General features: G+C 42.9%; 1 protein-coding gene across 1 annotated transcript; it reads right to left on the bottom strand.

Moving 5' to 3' along the window:
• Positions 1–588: 588 nt before the first annotated feature.
• Positions 589–14617, bottom strand: Rdh12 (retinol dehydrogenase 12). The gene is made up of 7 exons (XM_031355896.1): positions 14398–14617; positions 12542–12660; positions 11985–12140; positions 11124–11228; positions 10132–10341; positions 5059–5248; positions 589–1288 (listed from the first exon to the last, which is right to left on the bottom strand). The coding sequence occupies exons 1-7, from the start codon at positions 14463–14465 to the stop codon at positions 1186–1188; spliced, it is 951 nt and encodes a 316-aa protein (XP_031211756.1). The 5' UTR covers positions 14466–14617; the 3' UTR covers positions 589–1185.
• Positions 14618–18710: the final 4093 nt, after the last annotated feature.

The raw sequence follows: 18710 nt of genomic DNA, 5'->3' as shown, positions 1-18710 counted from the left end.
AAAAAAAAAAAAAAAGTCATGATTAAACCCATATTTTGAGCAATGAACATATACTAATAAAAATTTAAAAGCTATGTTTTAGTGAAGAAAAGAGAACATTTATCAACAGATGCCCTTTGGATGCCTCAGATCTGGCACCAAAAAAGATCATTTCTTAGGCCAAAGGGCCGTAACATTGGGCACATCTGTCTACCTCTTCTGGATGACCTTCAACAAGGAGGCCATGAGGGCTACAACACAGAAGAGGGGAGAGCCAGAGGGAATGAGAGTCATGTTTAGGGAGATAGATTGGTAGAGGCTTGCTTTTTTTGTATTTATATGTTAAATCTATCTGATCATAATCCACGGTGGTGCTGAATGGCTCTGTATTTTAAGCCATACTTCTCTCTCTCGGTTCTCATAATAAAATACTGGCATTGAAAGAGACCTGACTGAACACCTGGCCAGCTTACTTCGTGCCCACACACAGTATTGTGAGAAAGTTCTGGATGTATGGGCAAGTGGTTGAGTAGGGTGACATGGGACTCGCTGGACTAACAGACTGATTTTTCTCTCTTCCATTTCTCCCTGAGAAAAGGTACAAGGCAATGAGATGAACATAAATCTTTATTTCTCTAAAAATTGAGGTAAAGAAAATGGTTTAGGGGGAAAAAATCTATACAGTGCTAAAACGGGAAGGCCCAGCTTCATGCAATGTCTCCGGGATGCTTCAAGGAAGAAATGAAGCTTGGCCAAAGGAAGCTACTTCTTCCTGAGTTGGTCCAGACTCCAGGGTTGTGACTAGCATTTCATTTCAAAGATAAAGAGTCCAATCTAGAGTGTGAGTGCATAGAAACGTGTGATGCTGGTGCTCCTATGAGCCTATACGCTCATGTCAGTGGTACTAGAGAGGAAACTGATCCAACTTCCCAGGATCCTCTACCACCCCCATGTTCAGCTCTCTTGCCCCAGAGAGCTGTGGATTCTCTAAGCTTTTGAGCATGATCTAGAAGTGTGACTGTCATCCTGTACTACGACCCTGCCTCACAAAAATGTTGTGTGTATACAGGGTTCCAGAAGGTTCTTAGCAGGCCAGAGTCACAGCAGCAGCAAGCCAGGTGGATAGTCCTTTCAGGTCAGCCTTCTCTTTGGTCCCCTTTTTCCTGGCATGGATTAGGCCTGAAGAGGCCCTGGTCTTCGGGCCAACTATTCCCACTGGATTCCTAGAAGCTCACAGCTGACATTCCACAAGCGCTCAGCTGTTTTCTTGTTCCGGGCCCTTGGGGATACCCACATCCTCTTGCAGTCACTGGTAGGCAGAGAAGGTGAATGTTAGAATGAAAACTGGTCCTCATGGAACACGAGCCTCAGAATAGATTTCTAATGATATAAAATACCTCAGAATAGATTTCTAATGATATAAAATACGTGCGCTGGACTTAAAGAAACTACGGCTGAAATGAATTCCTAAGTATTTCAGGGCCAGGTATGGTGGCACAGCCTAAATAATCCTAGCCCTTGGGAAGCAGAAGCAGGAAGATCAGGAGTTCAAAACCATCCTTGGCTCCAGAATGACTTTGAACCTATCCTAGACTACAATTAGACCATCTTGACAAACCAAAATATAGGGGCTGGAGAGATGAGTTGATAGGTAACAATGTTTGCTGCTCTTCTAAAGGACCTGGGTTTGATTCCTAGCACAATGTCAAGCAGCTTACAACCACCTGGAACTCTAGTTTCAGAGGATACAATAACCCATCTGGTCTCCATGGCTTCACACACATGCACAGATTCATATATACACACATAGATTGAAAAAATTCTTTAAAAGAAATAAACATGTATGCACATATACATATATACTTAAACTTGAAATAGCAATACATAGGCTTTTTCTTACTATAGTCTACAAGATATAGTAAGATATCAGATGGATGACTGCTACTTCAAAGTAATTGTGAGCAAAAGAGGCATTATGGAATTATCTTCAATAATGCAATATGATATGAAAATACCTGTAACCCTATGGTAGCTAAGCCACAGATAACACCATGGTTACTTTCTTACCAAGTTAGGAGAAACTCTGAATTCCAACCAGAGTGATTTGTGCCCAGTGGTACCTATTTAAACACTGTCCTGTTTTAAAGTGAGCAGAAGTAGGAAGGCCAGGAGGAATAATGGAAGAGAGATAGAACACTCCATAGGGCATGCTTCCATCTTTTATACTTATAAAACTTCTATATGGTGCTTGTAAAATATGATTCTGATAGAAAAGAAAACCCTAACCTTTGACTACCTTTTTTTTTCAGCCTTGTTTATCTAGAGATATACATAGGTTTATGTATATTTTCCTTTTATTCAAAAGAGTGATTGTGTATTTAGTTTGGGGAAGTCTTTCTTTTGTTAAAATGTATTTTAACTAGATAGAGAGCAAATAAATGTATGTTCTTCTACAAATGTTTTATATGATAAAGAAATGCCTGGAATAAGAAGCTGCAATCCTCTTTCACGCCTTACCTGGCTCTACCTCAAACTCCCTTGAAGTAACTGTTACTATGCACTGACTGTTCTAGCCTATTCATTATGTACTTGTAACAAATGTTTACACGTTTTTTTAAAAAAGATTTTATTTTTAATTATATGTATCTATGTGTGTCTGTGTGAGGGTTTGTTGTGCACATGAGCGGGTCCCTGCAGAGGCAAGAAGAGGGTGTCAGATCCCCTGGAGCTAAAGTTACAAGCAGTTGTGAGACATCTGGTGCTAAGAACTGAACTGGGATCCTCTGCCAGAGGAATAAGAGCTCTTAGCTACTGAGCTACGTCTCCAGTGCTTACAGTTTTGTATTCTATGGTTTGTTGTTTGTTTGTTTATAACATTGTATCATGAAAAATACCTTATTAATTAAATATTTTCTGAAATCACATTAAATGCCTATATAGTATCTGTCACACTCATAAGGCAATAATGTAAACACTCAGACTGTGGGGTAGATTTGCTCAATAGACATGGAATGTATGCCAGGCACAGTGGTGCACACCTTTAATCCTAGTACTTGCCAACCAGGAGGCAGAGGCAGAGGCAGGCAGATTTCTATGAATTCGAGATCTGCCTGGTCTACCTAATGAGTTCCAGGACTACATAGACGGATCCTGTCTCAAAGAAACAAAACACAACAACAACAAAGGACGCAAACCAGAAATAGGAGCCACATACATAATCTGAAATTTCCAGTGGCCACATTTAAAAAGAAAAAGAAACTAGGCATACTGGGCCACATCTATAATCCTAGCACTCAGAAGACTGAGACAGAAGAATCCTAAGTCTGAGGGCAGTCCAAGACTGCATAGTGAAAACCTGCCTCTAAAGTAAATCAAGAGATGGAAGGTGGCAGGGCGGTGGTGGCACACGCCTTTAATCCCAGCACTTGGGAGGCAGAGGCAGGTGGACTTCTGAGTTCAAAGCCAGCCTGGTCTACAGAGTGAGTTCCAGGACAGCCAGGGCTATACAGATAAACCCTGTCTTGAAAAACCAAAAGAGAGAGAGAGAGAGAGAGAGAGAGAGAGAGGGAGAGAGAGAGAGAGAGAGAGAGAGAGAGAGAGAGAGAGAGAGAGAGAGAGAGAGAAAGAGAGAGAGAAAGAGAGAGAGAAAGAGAGAGATGGAAGATGGTGACATGGTCCTTTAATCCTAGCACTCGGGAGGCAGAGGCAGCTGGAGAGGACTCCATCAATCAATACACTCTACACACTTAGCTGAGTGGCAAACACAGTCCAAGGGTTCAAGCAGTACTTGCTGCTGTTACTCATCCATTCCCCTATGGCAGACACTAAACTACTCTCATTGCTTTACTTGAGAAATGGTGCCTCAGGCAAGAGAGATGACTCAGCGGTTAAAAACACTGAGTGCTCTTCCGAAGGTCCTGAGTTCAAATCCCAGGAACCACATGGTGGCTCACAACCATCTGTAATGAGATCTGACGCCCTTTTCTGGTGTGTCTAAAGACAGTGACAGTGTACTTATATAACAATAAATAAATCTTTGCGCCGGAGCAAGGTGGGAGGGGTGGGGTGGGGCATGGCAAGCAGAGGTCCTGACTTCAATTCCCAGCAACCACATGATGGCCCACAATCGTCTGTACAGCTACAGTGTACTCACATACATAAAATAAATAAATACAACTAAAAAGAAAGAAAGAAATGGTGCCTTGCTTAGCCAAGGACAGCAGAACAAACCGGGCTGGATTAAATCACAGAGAGGGAAGGAGCTTTTCTCTTGGATTCTTTATTTGGAAGCTCTGGCTACATGTGGAGTTATGTTTGCATGTGGTACCCAAATTTCTATCCCTACACAACAACAGGCAAGGCCAGTCCTGACAACCCTGGAGGGGAGGGTTCCCACTGGGTAGACAGAATCTCCTCCTAGCATTTTATGATGCCAAATAATCTGAACATCAAATCAGCCGAGCCTTAGAGGAAAAAAACCCAGAGGGCCCGCTAACATTCTTCCCATTTTCTTTCTTTTTTTTTTTTGTTTGTTTGTTTGTTTTTGTTTGTTTTGTTTTGTTTTGTTTTTTTGAGACAGGGTTTCTCTATGTAGCCCTGGCTGTCCTGGAATTCACTCTGTAGACCAGGCTGGCCTCGAACTCAGAAATCTGCCTGCTTCCCAAGTTCTGGGATTAAAGGCGAGTGCCACCACCGCCCCTCTGTCCGCTAACTTTCTTTTTTTGGGGGGGGAAGGCAGTGGTGGCACACATCTTTAATCCCAGCACTTGGGAGGCAGAGGCAAGAGGTGGATTTCTGAGTTCGAGGCCAGCCACTAACATTCTTGTTATAGTACAACCAACAGGGAAAGCCTGCATGGCTTTCAGAAAGCAATGGTGCTCACAAAAAGGTGGCACACTGGAATAAAACAGAACTAGAAAAGTCATTCTTTCTAACTTAAGTTTCCTTGGAAAACTCACTGCAGTTGGTTTGCAGACCCAACCCAGGCCTGGATTCCACCATCAGGCACAAGGAGTCTGAGTGGTCCAAAGCTCCTGGGGTGCTGGAATTTGCAGGTTCAGGTACATAACCAGCTCCTACCTGAAGTACTTTCCGCTCAGGGGCTCCAGGCCCTCCGCCAGGGCGCAGTGCAGGCTGGTCTGAGCCCCTTGCCAAGTGGACTTGAAGAAGGGTGAGAAGAGCCGCCATAACAAGCACAGCAGGTAGGAGTTCCTGGTGATCCCAGACAAGACAATACCTGGGTGAACCGCAAAGACTGTGACTCCGGTCCCTAGGACAAAGAGGGCACAGTAAGTCCAGGGACACACATTGTAGGAGTCCCTCTGGTTCCTACAATCCTTTGCCTCTTTCTTCCACAGAATTTCTCCAGCTCTGCCTAATGTTTGGCATTGGGTCTCTGCTGCATCTGTTCATCTGTTTCCATCAGTTGCTGGGTGAAGCCTCTCTGATGACAACTAGGCTAGGGACCAATCTAAGAGTATAGCAGAATATCACTAGGAATCATCTCATTGGCTTTTTTTTTTTTTTTTTTTTTTTTTTTTTTGTGACTGCCAGTCCTGTTTGGTTCTATCCTAGGTCTCTGGGCTATCCAGCCTGGTCCTGGCCCTCCAGATAGTGTCAGTTGATAGGCTCCCTCTCAAAGCATGTGACTCAAGCTGGACAAAGTCATTGGTTGGTCACTTCCACAATTTCTGCGCCATCTTTAGCCAAACATGTTTTGTAGGCAGAACAAATTGTAGGTCAAAGGCACAAGAAAAATCACAGAATCAACTAACCTGGGCTCGAAGGGGCTCACAGAGTCTGAACCACCAACCAGCGAGCCTGCATGGGACTGACCTAAGCCCTCCTCAAATATGTTATAGTTGTGTAGCTCTGTCTTCTTGTGGGGTTCCTAACAGTAGGAGCAAGGGCTGGCTCTGACTCTGTTGCCTGCCTTTGGGACCCTTTTCTCATACTGAGTTGCCTTGTCAGTCCTTAATAGGGGAGGATGTGTCTAGGGTAACTGCAACTTGCTATGCCATGGCTGGTTGATATCCATGGGCGACCTGCCCTTTTCTGAAGAGAAATGAAAGAGGAATGATTGATGGGAGGGAGGAGAGGGAATCTAGGAGGAGAGGGGGGAGGGGAAACTGTGGTTCAGATGTAAAATAAATTAATTAATTAATAAAAGAGAAGGGACTTGGGAAGTAAAAGCCACGGCTTCAAAAGGTTCTGTTCGCCCTGCCTAGTAATGAATTAACCTCTCCGAGAAAGATCTCTACTCAGCTTTCTATGCTCCAAATGCAGAGTCCTATTTCAATGTTATCTTATACGGGGGCTTACATACTACTAATAAAAGCCTGTGGGAACTAGTAGTGTTAATCATTAATAGCAGTATCTTTGCCATTCGTATGGGAGAAGCTTTGGGACAACAATCTGTTTGAAAGGTTGAGGGTAGAGGCTAGTTGGGCAAGCACGTTTATGAGGTGTGGATGGAGGGGTGTTGGTGAAAATTATGGGATATTATGCTGCCCCCAGCACAACTATGATACCACATCATTGTCTGTACTTTTTACCTACCAGGACCACACTATGCACTTTGCCTGTGTTATCCCATTTCCTTTTAGTTTTGTTTGGCTTATAAAACTTTACTGAAGGAAAGTCAGTCAGTTACTATCATTGGAGCAATCAGCCACTAACAGCTTGCTTCAGTTAGTCAGTGAAATATTAAACTGAGTGACGGAAGATGAACTAAGAACTCAAAGTTCTCCAGCAATTTAAGTGAAAAGTATATAGGTTTTGAGATTCTAATTTAGAAGGTAGAACGTGCTTGACTTTCAGTTTCCCCTCTACTGACATGCACAACTTATATCACACTTTCCCTTCTGATGACGCTATGAATTCACTACCAGCTCTGCAGCCACCTCAGTTATGAATACAGAATATATCTCTAACAGTGGGTGCCTTAAACAAGAAGAGACACAGCTAGAAAGCCATAGTTTCCTTTGATGTGACAACAGAGTATCTCTCACAACCAAGTTAAAGTGAAGGTACTGGCAACATAATACATACATTCTATTTTAAAAAAAAAAATGTATCAATCTTGGACAACTTTTCACTTGTAACTATTTTAGAAAGTAGTCATTGTCCAAAGCTGGGAGAAAGAAAATAAAATGAAGGTGAGGTCTGACAGCTGGATAAGAAAATCAACAAAGGAACAGCCATTTAGACTTGGTCCCAGCTATCCTGCAGGCTCTTCTGCATTTAAGGTGACATTCCACAGCCTCCCAGAGTCCGTTCCTGGGATGCACTCTGGTCTGCAACACTGTTTTGTAGATTAGGAATATCTGGCACTAAGGGAACATGGAGCATGCAAGTTTGGACCACTTTGCAGTGGACAAAATGGACAAGGTAGCTTAGGGAATAACTCAAGCAGGAGAGTTATTTGGGTACCCACATGTTAACATTTGGACAGTAAATCTGGGTATAAATGCATCCTTGGCTGGTTGAGAAAGATGGCACCATCAGAAAATAAACTGGTAAAAAAAGAATACACTGGTTTGGTAGGGGCTGCCATCAGGCTGCTTAATTATGGCTTGTTAAAGAAATATTATCTTCAATTGACCTGTAGGACATTGTGGGGGAGAGTTATGGGTCAAGTCACTAAGTTCCTTATTAATCCATTTCAAAAGTAGTCTGAGCACCTAGCTAGCTTCTCACTGCCTCAATATGTGTCCAAAGGTCTGGCCAAAACTCTTGATCATCTGATGGTGAGAGATTGTCTCTTCCCAGTTCTACCCAACACAGATGTCACCTGCCACCAAGGTCACACAATTCTGTGCCGCCCTTTGCTTCTCCTTTTTTGGAATAGTGCTTTCTTGCTTAACTAATCAAGGGTAGGAGGACTTGTCAAGCAGCCGGCAGAGAGGCTGGTCACATCTCTGTTCTAAAAAGAGTCTTATGCAGTAGGTAACATTAAGATGCTCACATACTAAGGAAGCTGAAATGCAGAGACATTAAATAAATCACCCAAGGTCATACCTAGTTGGCTGCAGATCAAAGTGTGATGCTTCACGTGAGGTAAAGAGTGCTAGGGTCCCATTGCTAGATTCTGGAGTGAGAACTCTCAGCTACCTTCTTAAACAAATTCCTTAATACAGCTGTGCCTTTCTCTTCATTTGTAGAGGGAGTAAAAAAAATAGTGCTAACCTCTTTAGAACAGCTTGAGACTTGTACAGTGCCAGGCACACAAAGCTCCCTACATTACTATTCATTGCAATGATTGTTCTGTTCTTCTGCTCTGGCTTTCTGATACAGGCTATTTCCAAATTCTGAATTAGTCACAATATCAAATGATTCCCAAGACTCAGAGACATCAGAGCCTATAGATTACCTAGACCCCGGGGAAACACAGAGTTCGCAATAATTAAAATCATTAATCATGTTACAGTTGAGGAACAGGTCTACATATACACAGCCCTCATATATGGAAGAGCAACAACTCAAGCCCAGGATCCTAGAATCCAGCCCTAACTCCCCAATGGTAGGCAAGAACCCTTTTAGAGTGTAGCAGAACTCAGAGAAAGGCATACAGGAGAAAAAGCTCTAGGCTTAAAGCAGAGAGCCCGCGTTCCAGTTCTGACTCCTTTACAAACTACACAAGTAATTTCCAAGGTACAGACCGATGACTCCATTTGCTGTATAATCCTGATCTAAGCCTTTTCCACAATCTCAGTTCTGACCCATAAAATAGAAGAAGAATACCGGCTCTGACTGTTACAAAGGGTTGTTATAAGAACAAGACGAAATAATAGGAGGCAAAAGTGTAACAAATGTCAGGTGAGTTCAATGTTCCAGCACCTCTTAGATGGGGTGCTTCCTGTGGGACAGCACCAAGACTCTGTGCACGATCTCACTCCCCTCAGCACACAAAGTTCCTTCTTGGAGTGTATATTGCACTGGGAGAATTTTACATGCCTTGTGAACTCACTGAGAAGCTAGCTCTGGAAACTGGGTTGCTCTCCTTCAGGGCCAAGCATATTTATGTCAAATGTCTTCCAAAAGCCCCTGCCCTTTCCTGGGTCAGGATGGCCCCTGGCTCTGTAATGGGGAAAGGGAAAAATACTAAGAGTGTTAAAAAGCATTGTGTTCTTAGCCATGCTACAGCCCACAATCTCAGCAGTTAAGAGGCAGAGGCAGGCAGATGTCTGAATTTGAGGCCAGCCTGGTGTACAGGATGAGTGAGTACCAGGACAGCCAGAGAAACCCTGTCTTGAAAAACCAAACCAAACCAACCAACCAAACATTGTTTTCTTGAGGACAGCTAGAAGGTAAAGTATTTCCAACCAAGGTTAGTACTGCCTATCCAATAATAATAATAATAATAATAATAATAATAATAATAATAATAATAATAATAATAAATGCCCAGAGAAGGAACAGGGATCTGGAAGTGCAGCCACTGGAAGCTCATCCCTCGAGAAAAAGCTAAACAAGGGAGTTCCAACTGGCTGCTTCGGTCCCAACAGTTGGTGTCTGCTGGGCATTGTGGGTGCCTACTTTGACGATGTTGTGATGTTCGGCTGAGGCTACTCGTTCTTTTACTCAGAGGCCTTTCTGTGTTCTATTCAGTTTTCTTAGACAGAACTGCAACCTGCTGCCACGAAGGGGCTTCCTCAGTCAACTGCTGCTGGATATCTGTAAGACCCTGATGTGGGGGTTATCTTTTGTTTATTCTCTCAATTCAGTGATTCCAGTTGCCTCTTGTAGATGTTAGCACACAATTTGATGATTTTTTTAGTACCTGTTGGCTGCTTCTACCTGCTACTCACTATTTATTCTTCTGTTTTTGTTTGCTATATACGTAATAAACTAACTTATTGACTTTTTGTTAAGCATAGTTATCATTTTCTAGACTATACAGAAGACTACTAAAAAAATATATGTTCAACAGCCTGGTTCTAGAAATTTCTATGAACCTATAATCTGGACCAAGGATTCTGTTCTTGTTTTTGTTTTTTTGTTTTTTTTTTAATAAAAAATATTTATTTTGTTATTTTTATAATTAAAAATTAAGTATATAATATAATCTATGTCATATAAGTATATAAAATAATATTTTTATAATTTTTAAATAATATGACACTTAATATTTTATTATTTCTCCACACTTACCTTGGAGCCGCTTAGCCAGTTCTCTAGTAAAAAGCACATTGGCCAGCTTGCTGTGGCTATAGGCAAAACTACTGCAGTATCGCTTCTCGCCTTGGAGGTCATGGAAACGGATCTTGCCACCAAGGTGGGCTATTGAGGATAGGTTGACCACCCGTGCGGGAGCAGACTCCTTCAGCCTCCCCAAAAGCAGGTATGTAAGAAGAAAGTGGCCTGAAAAGCAATCCAAAAGGAAAACCTCAAGGTAGAATATTCCTAGGCTCAGGGTATGTGGATTGAATGGCAGGACTTCCTAATCAGCTCTCTCCCTTCTGAGTGTGAATTAAGTTTGATACATTGAATGTTAACTGGTCATTTACTCTAAGTTAGTTTATTCCCCAAAGCAAGGGGCAAAGCTAGACTGCAGTAAGAAAACATCTAGCCTATATTCATGTATCTATTGTTTATATACCTATTGCTAGCCTCCAATATCTCTGTATAACTGTGGGCCCTCATGCTCATACAGAAAGAAAGCTATAGCAATCAGGGAAAATAACATTTGCTTAGGATCCAAGAATATGCCACATGCCCCCCTGACTAGAAAGAACCCTCACCAGAAACTCTGAGCATCAATTTATCTTGAGTGTCAATGTCTCAAAGTTCACTTTGAGCAGCCCAAGGCTTGTTTCAGTTCTCATACAGATGTTACATCCCCTGCCAAATCCAGATTCCTGAGTACACAAAGCTGACCCCACCCAACAAGCCCTGCATTGCCACTGCCCCATCCAAGGATAAAAATTTTTTCCCTAGCATCTTCCAAGATGGAGCTTCTGGACAGAAAGCACAGAGTCACATTTTTTGACTGCTAAGCCATATATCTAGTACAGGGGGCATCCTATGAGGATTCTATGAGGCTCTACGAGGACCAGTGGAGATCCTGAGCACTGGTATAGGGTTATCTTCCTACACAGAACACGGTAGGTTATAACTCACTTTTTTCACCCAAAGATACTTACCCAGGTGGTTGACTCCAAAATGGGTCTCAAAGCCGTCTGCTGTCTTAGAATATGGACACATCATCACTCCTGCATTGTTGATCAAAATATGGAGCTTCTTTTCCTCTGTGGAGAACAATCAAGAAGACACATGGCTAGCAAGGTATCTTCTATCTACCTGTCAGTCGCTGTCCCGAGTGTTCACCCTGGCTTTCATCTGTACATACTCTTTGCTGGGCAAGGCTAACACTCATCTTTCCAAGATAAGGTGTTGGCTCAGAAGTCAGTAACTATCCCCATCCAGACCTGTCTGTGTGATATGGACTCTCCATTGTCACTGGGTTTCTAATATTACTTGCTGCTACCTTCCTGGACACCATTTGTTCATTTATATAGCCAATACATACTAACAACCAACTCTGGAGCAGGCCCACATTGGTGGGCCCTGGGAAGACATGGGAAAACAAGGCACACATAAACCTTGTCCCTCAAGGAGCTGTAGTTCTTGGTATATGTTGGTAATTTCCCAAGACACAGGAGCCTTTTGACAATGGCACAAACTCATCTAGCGCCTGTAGCCACAGAAGGTTGATTTTCTGGATGAAAGAAAAGAGCAGAATCTGGGCCACACCTTATGCCAAGGTACAAGCTCAGACATGGAGACATTACCTCCAAGATTCCCACTGTGGAGCGAAATGCCGATAAGGATCCTGCCTAGCTTGTCCACCTGCCATCCCTTTCCCAATTCCCTGCCCAGCTAGTTTATGTAGCTAAACCTGCCTAGTGGGATTATGGGTATGATGCAGGGCCATAGATGTCCTGGGTGGAGTAACTATCCCACACTTAGTTTCCTGCCTTCCTGGCTACTCGCTGGAACCTTACCTGCTAGGAAGCCCTCAGCGAAGGCTCGGATGGATTTGGTGTCAGATAGGTCCAATTTCCGCACTAGCACCTGGGAGTTCTTGGTATCTGCTCGGATTTCACTAGCAGCAGACTCTCCCTTCAGCACGTCTCGACATGCAATGTATACTCGTGCTCCTGGGACGAAAGTAAACAGGGCAATGTGTGTAGAAGAAGTCAGCTAGGGCTGTCCCTATGGCAATGGAGTGGCCATATTGCCACTTCCAAATTCTTACAGTGGAGCCAGGAACCCTCTAATATTTAATTCTGCTTAGTATCTACCTTAGAATAACTGACTTAACCAATATTACACTGAGACATTATTCTCCTTACTTTCTGAAATAGGAAAGATGCGGAAAGGAAGGGAACTATGCTGAAAGCCAGAATAAGTTAGTACCACATTGGACTTGGATTCTGGCTTCCTAAAATTCCCATCAGAGCCTCCAAGCCCAGGAAGAAAGACAAGGAAATTCAGGCAGAACCCCCCAGTGAAGAGGGAGAGAAGTGTGGCCCCACAGAGACAGAAGGAAAGGGCTCACCTCTTCGAGCAAGCTCTCTGGCCGTCTCCTTGCCAATGCCTGTGTTGGCACCTGTGATGACCACTACTTTCCCTGGGATCTGGACATTTGTTGTACAAACTCCACCAGCAAAGAATTTCCTGTCACCAAAGGAAAGAAAATCATCCACCATTTTCCCGGTCTCATGCCGAGATGCATAAAATAAAAAGGCCACATAAATCCAAAGAGGGAGGTCTTTAACTCAGAGCCGTAAGACTTTATCATCTTTAGAAGTTAATTTCCATGGACCACTTTTTGGTTGGGCAAGGTAGTGGCCAGCTCATAGACAGGAATTGAAAGGTCATGTGACCAGAAGCTAAAAATAGTCACCTGAGCAAGCAAGCAGAGAAACTGCTCCTGAGCCAGGGCCAGTGGAGACATTCCTGGTCAGATAAAAATGATATCAGTCTAATCTTTAGACTACCATGGGTCAGCTCCCTCCTCTGACCCACATTGGAATCACACATCATTGGGTCACATCAGAGGACTCAATGGTCCCGAGCCCTATGGCTCCAATAGTTACCATAGGAACTAGCAAACATCTGGTAAACTAGCAAACAGCATCTGGGCTGACACATTGACTACCTCCCCTCAGTTGTCTCTTTTGCTTAGAGAGAGAGCATCCTGAGAGACTTTCTGGCACTTTGTTAAGGATTTTATTTAGGCCATTGGCACACAGAGAAAATTCTCGTGTTGAAAACAAGACCAGAGAGATTAGAATATTTCCTGAACATCACTGGATAACAGACACTGAGCTAGACATTTCTAGACACTATCTTTTCTCGATACTTTTTTATATGCACTGTCTAGCCTAGGCTAGACTTTCTACATTCAATATTTAGTCCAGGCTAGACACTTTCTACACTCATGAGGTTTATCCCAAGCTTGATTTTCTATACAATATCTATCCAGACTTTAACACTGTCTACACCCAGTCTACCCCCATGCTAGATAGTCTCTACACTCACTATCTTTCAACATTTTCCATATATACTATCTTTCCATATGCCATTTGTATTAATTTCCCCAGCCATTTCAGTATTATTTCTACATTTCAAAAACAAAAACAAACAAGCAAAAAAACCCCAAAAAACAAACCAAAGATGTGTAAGTCATGTCTAAGGCTGGCCAGAACCAAGTATGACGCTTTGACACTCTGTCTCCAGTATGCCTATCTAACCCTCCTTTTTGGAGGGGATAGGGAGGGCAAGGGTTCAAGACAGGGTTTCTCTGTGTAGCCCTGGCTGTCCTAGAACTCGCCCTGTAGACCAGGCTGTCCTCTAACTCAGAGATCTTTCCACCTCTGTTTCCTGAGTGTTGGGATTAAAGGCGTGTGCAACCACATCTAGATCCTAACCATCCTAATCATCAACAAATTTTAAATCCTCCACATAGAATAGCCATTTCTTGACACCTCCATAAATCCCTAGTGAGTCATTTACAAAACACGTATTGAGAGAAGTATCAAGGGAAGAGAGTTTGTTTCCTTCCCAGAGTGCCTACTACTTGACAATGTAGTCAAAACTACTACTCTTAAGGATGAAGCCCCCTCACCTTATCTAGGGACAGAAAAGGAAAGTGTCAGAGAAACCTAAAGGAATCAGAGGGAAGAGCCAGAAGAGTCATCTACTCCGCCTTCCCTTAGCATTGGAATTCAAATCAGCCCCACCTCCTCCCACCCTGGTACTTCTTTCTCATTTTCCACAGACAGCATCCATAACCCCTCCTTTCCTGTTTTTAATGTACTAATCTTGCCTTCCCTGCCTTCCCTCATTCTTCTTTTAGCTGTCTGAAGCCAGCTTCGTAAAGTATCTTTGAGTTGCTGGATTAAGACAAACCTGATGGATGGAGCGGTCAGATACAAGATCGAGAGGAAGGACGTGAGCAGTGCCAAGGTAGCCAGCATTTTGTCAACCGCCTTAGCTGCTACTTCTGCAGCTACCACTTTCAACCTGTCCCGAGGATCCTTCTGTAGCTCCAATTCCTGGCAGCTTCTGTTGACTCTTGGCTCCTCTCACTCGCAGCACTCAGCAACTGGCTGGTTTAAGCAGTGCCCAGAGTCTTACTTAAATCCGAGAGCTGCCAGAGCACAGCCTCCTGGGAGATGTAGTCCTGGAGGGGTGGGGCTTAAGGAACGATTAGGGCTTCACCTTATATTGGCAGAGAGAATATGGCAAAACTGGAGTTCCCCCCAACACTCTATTTTCAAGATAGAATATGTTAAACATTATCAGCAAGCTTCATAAAAACCACGCATAGTGACAAAGTCTTATAATCGAACTTATTTGGCAGGCTGAAGCAGAATGATCACTTGAGCTTACAAGTTCAAGACTGGCCTAAACAATACAATAAACTGTGTCAAAACAAAACAAAACAAACAAAATAGCAAGCATGTAAACAAACAAAAAACTCCAAGTCCTAATGATGCTTGAAATATGTGTGAATAAAAATGGAAGAGAAATGGTCAGAAGGATGTCTAAGGGTCAAAGCACTTTCCATGCAAGCTTGTCGGTAAGTGTCCAATGCCCAGAACCCATGTAGAAGTCAGATGTGGCAGCTCAGGCCAGCAGAGTGCCTGCCATCTGCAACCACAGTAATCCTAATTCAAAATGGAAACTGGAACTCAAAGACCAGGTAGACCTCGAGAATGCGGAACTGCAGAATCAAGAGGTACGCACGTCCATACCTCGCCTCGAAGAGAAGGTAAAAGGAGTGACCTGACTTCTGAAAAATTGTTCTCTAATTCCCCTATGCATGTCCCTACAAACCCCCAAAGAAATAAACAGGGAAGGGAAAATGGCTCCACAGGTATCAGCAATAGCAAACAGGCACAATGACCTGAGTTGGGTTCCCGGGTCCCACAGCCGACTCCCCAAGTGATACTGTGACCTCCAATCACATGCTGAAGCCTGTGCATTCCCTCACTCACATGTATACACCCAATTAAATAGACAAAAGTTAAAGATAAACAAACTGAAGAAATAGGATGAAGAAGGAGTGGCTGAAGGTCCTCTGGGACTGACAGCGTGCTGATGATTTTTGATCTTCATGCTAGTGCCCAGGTGTGCTCACTGGGAACATTCATTGAGTCAGGTGCTTTTGACTTGGGCGTTTTGTGTGTGTGCTTTTTGTTACACTTCAGTGAAGTTGACACACTCCACGGCGTGTCAAGCAAGGGTATAGTGTTTTAATATTCTCGAGCTAGACTCAAATTCCTGGCTCAAATCCTCGCTCATCATCCTTCAAGCTCTATGGTCCTGGGCAAGTTATCCAGTCTTTCTGCTGCCTCAGTTTACTTGATTATCATCCGATGGGAGTGATTATCACTTGCAAGTCTCCACATGGACATTCAGGCCGCTCACCTCAGATGATTCACAGGTCAGCCAGACGTGGGATGACACAGCAGCGGAGCCTGTGAGGTTGGGCTCTATAAAACAGAGCCAAGGAGCTAATCTCTGATTTGACCTTTGGTGGTGATTTGTCAAGTGGAGTCACACGGCTGTGGCAGATGTCATCACTGCCCAGAATATTCTGTAAGAGCAGAGCCTACAAAATCAAGAGCAAGTGTGGAAACTGTAAATGCCTCTTCCTCTCCTTCCATTCCTCCTCTCCCCCTCTTTTCATCTTCAAATGACATATCCTGGCATCAGATGAGAAAAGTGGGAGCCTAGCATGACCCCAAATGGCTTCCCTAAAAGATCTTTCGAACAATAGTATGTCCATTTCTAGTCATGGGTAGTTTGCTGCTTCACCTGCATCCTACTCAAAACTACACCAAAATGAAAGAATTTGGGGGTTTTTGTTGGTGGTGGTGGTGGTGGGAGTAGGGTTTTATTTGTTTGTGTTGGTGAGGTTTTTGGTGGTGGTGGTGGCGGTGGCAGCGGAGGTAGCAGCGCAGCGGCTGCGGTGGCTGGGGTGGGGACATGGGGGGTGGGGGCGGCGGCATTGTTGGTGGTGGTGGTGGTGATGGTAGTGGTGGTGGCAGCGGTGGTGGGGTTTATTTGTTTGTGTTGGTAAGGAGGTTGTTTTGAATCAAGGTCTGCTTGTATCTTGTTTATCCAAAAAGAAGTCGTTGTTCCTCTTCATCTTTTTAAATTTTATTTTAAAGCACGTGTATGGGGAAGTTATATGCTCATAAGTGCAGGTTTCCACAGATACCTTTAAATCTCTTTGGTACAGGAGTTATTTACAGTGGTGAGCCACACAGTGTGGATGCTGGGAGTTAAACTAGGATCTTCTACAATAGCAGTACATGCTCTTAACCACCACTGGGCCATCTTCCCAGCCTCTCTTCTTGATCTTAAAAGGCAAAATAGCCAGGCAATGGTGGCGCATGCCTTTAATCTCAGCACTTGGGAGGCAGAGGCAGGTGGATTTCTGAGTCAAGGCCAGCCTGGTCTACAGAGTGAGTTCCAGGACAGCCAGGGATACACAGAGAAACCCTATCTCAAAAAAAAAAAAAAAAAAAAAAAAAAAAAAGATAAATAAATAAATAAATAAATAAAAGGCAAAATAACCCAACTTTCCTTAAAAAAAAAAAAAAAGTTTGCTTTGCGGGCAAACTTTAATTGACTTCCTCCAATAGATAGCATACCTTTAACCTGTAGCAGGTGCCATTTGGGCTAAAGGACTGTTCTGTGCACTGGAGACTGTTTAGCAGGATCTTTGGGCTCTATTCAGTAAACTGCCTAAGCGCGACTCCTGTGACTATCAAAAATGTCTCCAGACATTGTCAACTGCCCACTGTGGGGTACAATCACCTCCAGATGGGAAACACTGTCCTTCAGGTTGTCTGGTATATGGCGTGAGATGTTGGTGATGATGCTACAGAGTGAACACAGAGCCTCATCCATACGAACTACATTCTCTAACTCTGAATTTCAGCCCAGCTCTGGTAGGTGTAATATTGAAAGGATTTGAGCACAGCCAAGTTTCATGTAGAACCTATGCATTTTATGCAGGCTCAGCTACCTAATCTGCTTACCCAATGCCGCAAATGACTAGTATCTCACAGGGTCTGGGATGCTGGTCATCAACTAAATCTTCCAAACTTTATTTCTCACAGTTCTATTCTGTCTACCTCTGCTCACTCTGTTAATCTACAATATCTGGGATCTGTGTACATGAACAAGTCAAAAAGCCTCTCCTGCTAATGAAAAGGTTCATCGAGTAAAAATACTTGCCACCAAGCCTGATGACTTGAATTCAATATTCAGGACCCAGGTGATGGAGTGAATCAACTCCCTGAAATTGTCCTCTAACTTCTACATGCTTTCTGTGTCATGTGAGCACACACACATATACAAAATAAAACATATATAGATGATTAAATAAGTGTAATTTTTTAAAAAAGTTAAAGCCATACCTCTCATGAATGCCTTTTTTTGGATGATAGGAATCTTTTGCATTGGTAGAAGTTTGGGCTGGACTTTAGGATGGCCAGTGAGTTGGCTCACTGGGTAAAGGCATCTGCTACAAAGCTTGATGACCCAGGGTTCAATTCCTGGGACCCATGATGGATATATGTATGCATTGGTCAAGATGGCAACTATACATTTGAAACTTTTGCATTCATTATATGTAGATTTCACATAAAAATAAAATGCTAGATAAAATATTAAACTATAATTAATGATATACATGCTGAAGTTTTTAAGAGAAAATTGATGCCTTCAATTTACTTTGAAAAAAAAAAAGTCTATTATCAGGGCTGAAAAGATAACTCAGCATTTAAGAGCACTTATTGCAGAGAAACCAGGTTCAGTTCTCAGCCCCAACATGGTGGCGCACAACAGTCTATAACTCCAGTTCCAGACATACACATGGTACACATGCATACATGCAGGTAAAACATTTATATGCATATAATAAATAAATAAAGAATACATATTTTTAAATGTCAATAGCATATCACAAATAACACTTGCCACCATATCACACAATTCAGAAAAACCTATTACATTTGTATTAAGTAGATTAAGTGCATCAATAAAATACCATAGTTTGATAGACAAGAGGAAGTAAAACCAATGATTCACTGTATATTTACTATATTTAAAATGTTTTACTTGTATTTATTTATTGGGGGGCGGTATGTGTGTCATGGAGTGCATGTGGAGGTCAGAGACAGCTTTCAGGAGCCAGTTCTCTC

Source organism: Mastomys coucha, unplaced genomic scaffold (assembly GCF_008632895.1).
Source record: "Mastomys coucha isolate ucsf_1 unplaced genomic scaffold, UCSF_Mcou_1 pScaffold6, whole genome shotgun sequence".
In the NCBI taxonomy this organism is placed as follows: Eukaryota; Metazoa; Chordata; class Mammalia; order Rodentia; family Muridae; genus Mastomys; species Mastomys coucha.
The sequence above is the reverse complement of the archived record's forward strand: the minus strand, read 5'-3'. Positions and strand labels throughout refer to the sequence as shown.

What these genes read in the sequence shown, in the direction of transcription:
- Rdh12 (XM_031355896.1), bottom strand. Translation starts at nt 14,465, where the DNA reads ATGCTGGCTACCTTGGCACTGCTCACGTCCTTCCTCTCGATCTTGTAT. An exon ending in CGCTGAGGGCTTCCTAGCAG is followed by an intron (nt 11,229 to 11,984) that starts GTAAGGTTCCAG and finishes TGTTCTCCACAG; the next exon opens with AGGAAAAGAAGCTCCATATT. An exon ending in TTTTGGAGTCAACCACCTGG is followed by an intron (nt 10,342 to 11,123) that starts GTAAGTATCTTT and finishes ATTGCTTTTCAG; the next exon opens with GCCACTTTCTTCTTACATAC.